The sequence below is a fragment of the Nestor notabilis genome, unplaced genomic scaffold (genome assembly GCF_000696875.1).
Source record: "Nestor notabilis isolate BGI_N333 unplaced genomic scaffold, ASM69687v1 scaffold25784, whole genome shotgun sequence".
In the NCBI taxonomy this organism is placed as follows: Eukaryota; Metazoa; Chordata; class Aves; order Psittaciformes; family Psittacidae; genus Nestor; species Nestor notabilis.
Genome location: NW_009927267.1, coordinates 13,247 through 23,147, shown reverse-complemented (window position 1 = coordinate 23,147; position 9,901 = coordinate 13,247). Strand labels below are relative to the sequence as shown.

Here is a 9,901-nt window from a genome sequence, read left to right as displayed (position 1 = left end):
TCCCAGCCCTCGGGTCACCGTGGTGTTCCTCCGCACGGTTACCAGCCCGGGTGATGGGTCTGGCGTTGGGCCGGGAGTGTTCTCCCTAGAGGGTAGGTGCAGCGGGAAAACCCCAAATTACTGGATCTTGTTTGGGAGCACCCCTGGGTTTGGTGGGTAGTGGAGGAGAGGAGGAATAGTCTCCGAGGCGGCGTGATTCCTGCCGACAGAAATAGGGATCAGGGAGAGTGCTGGGGGTGGAGGGAGCAATAATTTGAGAAACCAAATTTCTGCCACGACGTTTTCTTTTAAAAACAACCTTTATTGAGTGGGGTTTTTTTTCTATATCTTGGGGGTAATCCCCTGCTGTAAAACAGACACCACAATTCTGGGAGAGCTGTATTGAGAATGACATCTGGGCATGAGGTAACCAGGCGAGCTTGATGCCGGAGGCCGAGCTGCCATTTAAGACTTTGCAGCCCTGAGCTGCTCACTGGCTGAGAAGCTGGGATTGCTTCCACCCGGGTAATGCAAAGCCCGTGTGGCCTGTGGATGTTTGGCTGCTTCTCGGGGCAGCTTTGGTGAATTGGTGCATGCCAGTCACACCCCACGGCGCCGGGAAGCGCCTCCCGGGCTGCTCGGCTGCGCCAACAGCAAATGCCAGAGCCTTGTGCTCAAAGCCAGGACCTGCTGTAACTGGGGGAAGGCTTGTTGGTGTGCTTAGAACTGCTGCTTGGCAAAGGGAGCCTTGCACCAAACTACTTCAGACTATTGCTTTTCTCTTAAGTGTCTGCGTTCCTAGAAGTTTCCCCTTCAAATTTCCCTTTTTCTCTTGCTTTCCGATCAAAACTCTTGTTTTAGGCTGGTCTGAGTACGTGGGTATCAGTTCTGCTATTTTATAATTTGAAGCTTAATTAGTATTTGAGTAAGCTTGCTTCTGTGCTGAGAAGTAGGCTTGCTAGGGGGAGGTGGGGAGGGGCAATGTTCAGCCCAGAAATAAATGGAAAATAAATGAAGCTTTTTGATTTAAAACAAAAGAAAAAGGGGGAGGGGGAAGCAAGAAAAAAAGGCTTAAAGTGAAATGCTACTTAATTGCTTTGAAATCCGTCTGTGCTCTGGGATGTCGTGACATCCCACTTACAGATTATATAGACTTTAGTGAAACTTGCCTAGTTGATATTAGAGTTGGGATACCCCAATGATTCATGAAGTACGGTGGTTATTTCAGAAACAGCTTAAAATAAAACCACCCAGACCCCTTCTGTGCTCAGCTCTCCTCCAGCAGCCTGACAGCACAAGGTATTTTGTACTGGAATGGGTTGGACGGGGCTCGGAGCAACCTGCTCTAGTGGAAGGTGTCCCTGCCTGTGGCAGGGGTTGGAGCTGGAGGAGCTTTAAGGTCCCTTCACCCCAAACCAGTCTGTGATTCTATGGTTTGTGCCAGGTGATCACAGGAGATGTCCACACATTGTGGTGGGAGTGCATAGAGGTTCCTGAGTGTGACAGAGCTGTAGGTTCAGGTGGGTTTCTAAGAGTGACAAGTTCAGCAGTTCACGTAAAGTTGTAGAGGCAGCACTAGATAACTTAGATGGGAGCTAAGAGCACTCATTCTGTGTGTGAATGTTTGTAGATAAATGGTGTAAGTCGCTGTGCTGGGTTCAACTGAAGGTTCATCTATCCTGTGAAGCACCTGAAGCCCTGAGCTCTGATGTTTCCCACCTTCAGGAGGCTCCAGACCCTGTAGAAGTTGCTTGCCTACCCTGGAGCAAACTCGGTCTCTGGGCCTTCAGTTAGTTCCTTCTTGCTGCTGAATCAGCCATAGAGGTGGAACAGCCTTAAGGGGTTTTTTGCTGTCAAGGCTGGACTGAGCAGGCTGCCTTGGTGCAAATGTGGCCAAGGTCAACGTGTCAATTAGGCTAAACATGAGGGAAGTTTGGGGTTTGTTTTGTCTTTTTCCAGATCTGCTGCACTGAGAACAACATGAAGGATTAGAAACATCTAAACCTCATCAACCAGGAGCTGCATGGGTGTGATAATGAAGCTTGTTAATTGGCCAGAAAACATGGCCCAAGAGGGAACAGGGAAAGCGTGTGGTGATGCATCCCTGTGTATACTCCAGCCTGGGAGATCTGCAGCTTGGGCACTGTCTGAATAGGTTTTTTGCTGCTGTTTCCGTGTGGGTCTTCAGAGTTCATCCTGTCTTTTCTTGGATGTGTACTGCTTGGCAGGACCTCCAGTGTCGTGTGCTGAGGTGTCCCACTGCACAGCTCCTGCAGCTGTGTGTGAAGGGCTTCTCCTGGGGGTTTTGAACCTGTCTCCTGCTCGTTTCACCTTGTCTCTAGTCGTTGTGCTGCAAGGATGCAGGCAGCAAACAATCATCATTCATTAGTTCCTCATCACCTTTGTTTTCACCAAGCTCCAGAGCATCACGTGTAGCTCTGTTCCTGTGCCAGCTCTTCTGGAGCAGATATTTTAAGGTTTCTCCACAATAGAGCAGATGGAGAAGGAAGGTGGCATGCAGCAGTGGGATAATTATGGTTCTGGAGTAGTTTGTTTTATTATTAATGTATCTTCATGCCTAGAAAGGGAGCAGGACTGTTGGGTATACAGATTAAACTGGGTGACAGATGGAGGTGCCAAGGTGAACAAGGAAGCAGTGAGAACTGGTGGGTAGGAAGCTATAAGTAGCAGAATAAGAGACATTTTCTTGCAGGCCTTCAAAAGCCTTTGGGGTCATCTTTGGATCCTCGTGAAGACAAATCAAATTATTAACCTTATGGAAGTTCCTGTGACTCTTATTGCTGAAAATGTTGATTTTTGAAAGATTTAGGAAAACACCATGAAGAGAGAGGGATTTTCTTACATTGTGTTCCTTTAATGGTTTAAGGGAACTTAAAATTTGGAGCCCTGTGCATCTCTCTGGCACCTACTGGGATCCCTTTAGGGCTCAACAGTTTAAACAAGGTGAGACTGACTTGTCCTCAACTGAAATGGAAGCAAAAACTGGAGAGGTTTTTTATATGAATGCCCTTTTCAAAGAGCTTCTGAAAGCTGCTCATCGAGGCTGTACACTGTGCTGGCTGTGAGAAGGGAAAACTCGGAGTGCAATTAATATATGTTAATTTTTAGCAGCAAACAGTGCCTGGGATTGTCTCGCCACCATCACTGCTCCTGTAGGAACAAGGATTTTTGTTTCAGCTGGCAATTCTAGTATTGTGAAGAACATTTTTGTCTTTGTGCTGGACATTTTTCTGCAGAACTCTTCCATAGAAATATGCATGTGTGTATTTTCTGTAACCACTGTGGTTTGTCCCTCGCTCTTTTAACCCAGCAGAAACAACACAACCCGGCTGGTCAGCCAGTCTGTCGCAGCAAGAAGGCCTGGCACAGCCACGGTGCTTTGCTCCATTGTGTCCATGGAAGGCCTCCTTTGGATGGGAGGGGAGTGAAAAGTGAGAAAATGAAGAATTTTGTTGAAAAGGGGGGGAAAAATAAAAAGGCTCCTGTGTCATTTCCTATTGCAGCAAAGCCAAACTGAAATTCCCCTTCAGTGATGGGGGCTTTCCTTTGGGTCCAGTTGGAGGTTTCAGTTCTGTGCTTCTGTCCTGGACATTTTTTTCCCCTGCAGTTCTTGATGCTTTTCTATTGAAGTCAGATTGCTGCAGTAAGAGCCCCTGAATTTTCCAGCATCTTCCTTTTTATACTTGGTTGGAGAAGTGGTTGCAGTCATCACTTTGGTAGCCTCATCTCTGCTGGGCCACACTGCTCAGCTGTGACTTCTGTGGCCTGGCCTGGCCTGTCGTGAACTTCAGGGAGCTGCTTGATTGCAGACACCAGAAACAAGGTGGCTTTATTGGGGAAAAACTTGCCTCTGCATTTTCAGACAATGAAAATTCTCCAAAAATGGCTTTTCTAAGTCATAAGGCAGGTACAGCAGCTTAAATATACACAGGCCTCTCAGCAGCCTGGTCTGTGCCTGTGCTGCTCCTAAAATAGGAGTTGGTGTTTATCAGCAAGGGAAGTAATCTTGTTTACATGGGAGCACTGGGATATTATTTTCAGTCTCAGACCTGGTCTGTGGGAATTCTTGCTTCCTATTCCTGGAGGGCTGATAACATGCGTCTCGATAGTTACCACCCAAACTCACAGCAGGCTTGGTGTGCACCTGGCAGTGTTAGTTTGGTTTGTGTGAGGTTTTCTCTGCCTTCTAGGCCCAGCCTGAAGCAGGTTTTGCGTGGAAGCAGACAGCAGAGTGCCTGGTGAAGGCATTCATGTGCTGGGTACTGCAGGAGATGCTGGTGTCCGCAGCTCCCAGTGCCATTGGCATGGTTTGAGAGCTTGCTCTGCTGTCACCAAGGATGTCTTCCTTGTCTGGGGAGAAGGGAGAGGGACGGGGAGTGTGTTTAGTGACATATTTTCCATCAGTGTTTTCACTATGTGACTGTGGGGAATTGCACCAAGACTTGGGCTCTGTTCACTGGAAGAACTTGAATTCCTTAACTTCAGTGTGTTTCTTAGCTTCACAACCTCATGAATGGTCTGTAGGCTCCTACAGGGACTCTGCAAAGCAGCCACATGTATTGTGTTCCATGACGCACAAACTCCTGTCTTTGGGGAGCCATTCCTCCTGTGCTGTATGCACAGACTGGGCTCAGAATGAAGTTGCAGCTTTGGTATTCTTGCAGCAAGGGAACAGAAACCCTGACACTCCCTTCTGTTGCAAAACATCTTTGCTTTAACGCTAGGAACGATTTGCTTTCCCTGAGGGTGGCCTTGGGGAATAGTAACCAGCCTGGGATCTTGGGGGGGAAGTGGATATGATTTAACATAAGGGTTTTTTGCTTGTTTGTTTTTTGGTGATAGGTTTGTGCTGGCTGTGGGCAGCGCAGTCTTCGATGCGATGTTTAATGGTGGAATGGCCACAACTTCTACAGAGATTGAGCTGCCTGACGTGGAGCCTGCCGCCTTCCTCGCTCTGCTGAAGTAAGCTTCTAACACCCAGTATAACTAGAATGAACAGATTTACTGTAGAAAAAGGCATTTTTAGTGAAAGCAGTAGGTCTCTTTTGTAGAGTGGTGAGCGTTAAGTTTCCAGATAAGATCCCTCTTTGTCGATCTGTTTAAATGCTGCTGTTAAATCCTCTTTTCCTGGGTACTCTAGACTGAGTAGCTACTGACTCAGTAGCTGCATGGTTTGGCTTAGCAATAGTTAATTGAATATGTCCTCCTGCCCCTGATCTGCAGCATGGAAAAACTATGTGTTTAGTGTTAGGGAGGTGTTCTGGTTAGCAGCTGGAGTAAGTGCACATGCTGGCCCTTGTAGTTGATACTCACCTGTTCAGACATTGTCTCATAAACTCTCCTTCATGAATTGGTTTGATGTCATCCAAATGCTATTTGAGAGAAGTGGGGAAAAGTATTCCTCTTAAAACTCTTTAAGTTACAAATACTTGGAGCTCATTTAGGTTATGGGCAAATGAGCAAGTTGTAAGAGGTAAGCAAGGGCATGGAATCAGTGTCAGTCGTTGTGTGTGGTATCTCCCCTTGTGTGTGTTTTATTCTTCTTTTGAAGAGCTGGTTTTGAATTTACATTTACAGCATGTGTTGTAAGTCCTTGTGCTGGGGGCAGGAGGAGGAAGGGGCCATAACATCCTATTCACCGATTTCTTTAGGCTCTGCTGGTGCTCTATAACATCCCACAGCGATCCTGAATGTGTGCTGAAAAGTCATTGTCCCCTTTCTATAGGATTTCTGTAACCTACTTCCAGGGGTTTCCAGTCCTGTGCTCTTGACATGTTCCCTGCTCGCTTCCTCTTGGGAGCACTGACTATATATAGCTTTGGCACACTTTTTGCTTTACCTTCAAAAAGTGCTTTGGTCATGACTGTGCTACCTTAGAAGATGCAGAAATTGATCTTCTCTAGAATGAAAGGCCAGAAATAATAGGGAACCCCCTTCCCTTTGGCTCCTTTTAAACCAGATACCAGCTCTTGGGGAATCCCTGTAATTGGTACCTGACTCTCTACCAGCCAAGTAGATCTCTGGAGTGCAGAGTTAGCATCTATCTTTAAAACTTAGGCTAAAACACTGAGTGAATTTGAGGCAAAGTCTTGGTGTTTCCCTGCCAGTGCTGAATTTCCAGCACTTGGATAAACAGTGTGATCTTGGAAGAGATCTGTTTTACATCCTGAAGCACCTGAGAAGACTAAAATGGTGAATTTAGGTGGATTTCAACAGAAATGTTTCTATTTTGTACAGGAGAAGACGTGTGTGGATTATCACAGTGCCTCTAAAGCTTGGAGTCATGCAAGTGGTCATGCTGCAGTAGCTGTGCACATGGTCCAGTGATATACTGGATGCTTAAATCTAGAATCAAACTGTCACTTTTAAAGTGCTTAAAGCTTAAATGTGCCAAAGGCAGTTTGGGTGCTGTGTTCCAGCAGGAAGCATACCGAGTACATGGTGTGGACTTTCCCAGAGTAAAAACAGTCCTACTGGTCCGAAATGGCAGCTGATCCTTACATATGTCTCTGGACTTGGTGCAAGCCATGGCCTAATGCTGTAGGATCAGGAGCTCATCAAGGGACAAAGCGCCCATCCTGAATGTTCAGCAGAAGGTCCCTTCTGGGCACTAGATTGTCATTGTGTTTGTGGGCTTTAATAGGTCTGTTGAAATTGTGCAAGAGAGACTTTCTTCTTGTTCTTATTTTCATAACCCAAAGAGTATTTTTGATTGCCTGGGGTTATAAGCTTAAATCTTGTTTTAAATCGTTATTACATTTTTCCACAGTTTGAGCCTCTCCTGTTACCCCTCAGCACACGCTGTTTGGACTGTTGTAATAATCAACACTAACATAGTCACTGCAGTAAATAGAACTGGTTGGTTTACAGCAACTGTGTCCTTTTAATCTTGTAATAAACAGGATTACTTGGTGAAAATGGGACTGGTGAAGGGATGTGTGCAAAATGCATTCACGAGTCTGTGGCTTGATGCTGTTATTAACAGATGCTCTAGAGCAGCACAAAAGCTGCTTTCAGCAGCAATGAGAGTGCTTCCCTGCCTCTGAATCCCCCTGCTTATGCTTCCCTGAATTGCATCCTGGCCATCTCCAGCTAGAGGACCAGGAGCTCCACTGCTGCTCTGCAGCAGGTTCCTCCAGACAGGGACTCTGCCTGGCATCCCCTTGGAAAAGCCCTTCTGCTGCTTGAAGGCTTCAGGAACAGCAGCTACGCAACATGGTGCTGTGCCCCCTTCAGAGGAAGCCAGGAGGAGAAATTGCAGGAGTTTCCAAAATATCCCATGGCATAGGAATGCAAAGCACAGCTAACACACTTGTTATTAGGCCTCTGTGCTTCCTGCCTTTCAGATCCGGATTGGCAAATGCTTGACTGGTTAGAGGGAAAACAGTAAACAAAAACTCTGCATGGGATTAGGACTGACATCAAGTGTTTAACTGCTTCTACTGAACTTGGCCTGTCAGGTCCTGTTGTCTCATCAACATGCTTGGGTATGAAGAGGCTTGCTCAGGCTTCCTATGAAGACCTTTGTTTTTCCATGCAGTATGAATGTACTTCCTTGTTTTGGCCTAATGGTGAAGGCTGATGCTTTGCTTGCAGCGTGGCAGTTCTTGTGTTTGCATTGCAATTAACTCTTGCTTTATGCTGAAGTTAGGTGGTGTGCTGTACTTGAACATCTCTATAATGAAATGGAACAGTTCACTATGAAGTGAGGAGATGAGAAAGTGGGGTATGGAGAAAACCCCTCATTGGCAGTGAATGTATGAGTGATTCTGGTCGCTGTTGAATTAGTATGTAAACCAGCTTCTCTCCTGAAGTAGGCAGGATTGAATTTTTGTCCTTGTTTAGTCTAAATGAACAGCCAAACCCATTAATTTTAAGGGGTATGCTTGGCCAGAGGCTTTTCTGGCCTAGCCTGAGTGCAGGCTAAGCAGCTCACTGGCTGTGGGATGCTGGGCAGTTCAAGGTGCTTCAGCAGATAGCCCAGCTATTCATTCATTGAAAGTTACACTGGAAAGAGCGTTTATTTAAAACAAACAAAAAGCTTCTCCTCAGTAAACCAGAGTCAGTGGAAAGGCTGTGAGAACACTTCCATCTCTCAAGTATGGGAAACGCTGTCAGGATGATGGGCAGAAGCACAAACATGTTGTTTATGAATTGCAAGACGGTTTTACCCTGTTATCTCGGCTTCACCAGAGCAATGTTTGTTTGAATGTTTCCAGATTTCTTTATTCAGACGAAGTTCAGATTGGACCAGAGACTGTTATGACAACGCTTTATACAGCTAAAAAATATGCAGTTCCAGCCCTTGAAGCTCATTGTGTGGAGTTCCTTAAAAAAAACCTCCGAGCAGACAACGCGTTTATGCTGTTAACACAGGTGAGTGGTGAGTCCCTTGAGCAAGGTCCATCCCAGTAAGAAACCAGAACTTTCATAAGTGTTATGGAGATGATAATTCAAAATGCAGCAGTTCTGTGTCATTCTGAATCGTTCCTTACAGGATTCCAGTGCTGATGAGCAGGTTCTTACAAAGAACAGTAAAATACAGCAAATGCTGCTGCTGTTTCAGATCTGCTTTCTGCTTCAGTGTGGCAGGCAATTCCTTCCAGAGTGTGAGCTGGGGAAGAAATGAACAGAGTGGAAAACTTTCATCTGCTAAGAAGAAAAGTGGAATGAGAGGATTTTCATGTGTTCAGATTCAGGACTGGTGTAATAAGCTTTCTCTGTACAAAGCTTACTGCATCTAGCTGGTCAGACAGTCCTAAAGGGCTTTTTTACAGTAGTTTCCTTGAAATGAGGGTGAAAGAAAATGAACTTCATGAGTGCTTTGGTTTATTTTCCTAGGAGAGGAGCAAAGTGATTTCTTCCTCAGTCTCTTTCAGCTCACCCTTCTGCCATACTGAAGGCATGCAGACCTGGAGTTTCAGTGCAGCTGTGCTTTTTGACTCTTGTTGAGGCCAGTTGTGCATCCTTGTGCCCTTCTGATCCAATCTGTGAGTGCTGGTGGACTCCTCCATATTCTATTTGACACCTTTAAGCAGCAAACTAGATGCCAGTGTTTACAACTTCTTATTTTGGAGAAGATCAGACTTTGCATGCAGGTTGATTACATTGGCATCACTACCCTACCCATTTCCAAACCCCTCTTTTCCTTCTGATCCCTACCACCCTCTCTGCTGGCAGCTGATGACATAGCACAGTGCTGTCACCGGTGTGTTGCAGCGCTTTAGCTTTGCCAGGGACACCCTGTGCTGGGTGGTGTAGGAACAAGAAGCAAATAGGCATTGTATGTGTGAGTTTCATTCCTTTAGGAAATAGGGGCTGGCTCTAGAGGATCCAGCAGCTCAGGAAAGCTGCCCTGATTTCTGATGTTAAACCTTGCAGAGGAGTTTTCACAGCTGCCCTGACTTGGGAACCAGGACACTCAGGTGGTCCAGCTCTGAAAGGGTGTCTTGCTTTGCCCAGCATATGTGTCTGCTGGCTTTTATCCTCCTTGTCAGCAGTACAAGCATCTTTCAGGCTCTGACTGTAGTTACTGCATCAGTGACAGTGTCTCACAGAAGCTGGAGCAGTTGCTGCTGAGCTCTTTGCTTGGTTGCTGCGATTAGGCTGGGATTTTACTTGACTTTAAATATTAGGATCGAGTCCTCAAAGTAGTTCCACGTTACGTTGCTCTTGTAGGCACTCTTCACTGCCAGGGTTCAGCTGCTGCAAATACAGTGTCCCTCTCTACACATCCTCTTTTTCACTTGGCCCTTTTCCACATGCCATAAACAGGCAAGGCAGCCTCTGAGACGTGGGGGGAACCAAACTGCACTTCCCTGGGAAGATTCAGGACTTAAAGACTCTTGCTTGGGTGATAGTAGTCAAATCTGCACTCCCATCTGATGCGTGGTAGGACAGT

The 9,901-nt window shown here is 46.2% G+C and overlaps 1 protein-coding gene across 1 annotated transcript in view; it reads left to right on the top strand.

Moving 5' to 3' along the window:
- Positions 1-4,843: 4,843 nt before the first annotated feature.
- The window catches only part of BTBD2 (BTB (POZ) domain containing 2), a 15,450-nt gene continuing 10,392 nt past the window's right edge, over positions 4,844-9,901 (top strand). Inside the window, exons 1-2 of the mRNA XM_010013995.1 lie at positions 4,844-4,962; positions 8,220-8,376. Of these exons, the coding sequence (XP_010012297.1) occupies positions 4,880-4,962; positions 8,220-8,376 (240 nt within the window). The 5' untranslated portion in view covers positions 4,844-4,879. The remainder of the gene's footprint in view (positions 4,963-8,219; positions 8,377-9,901) is intronic.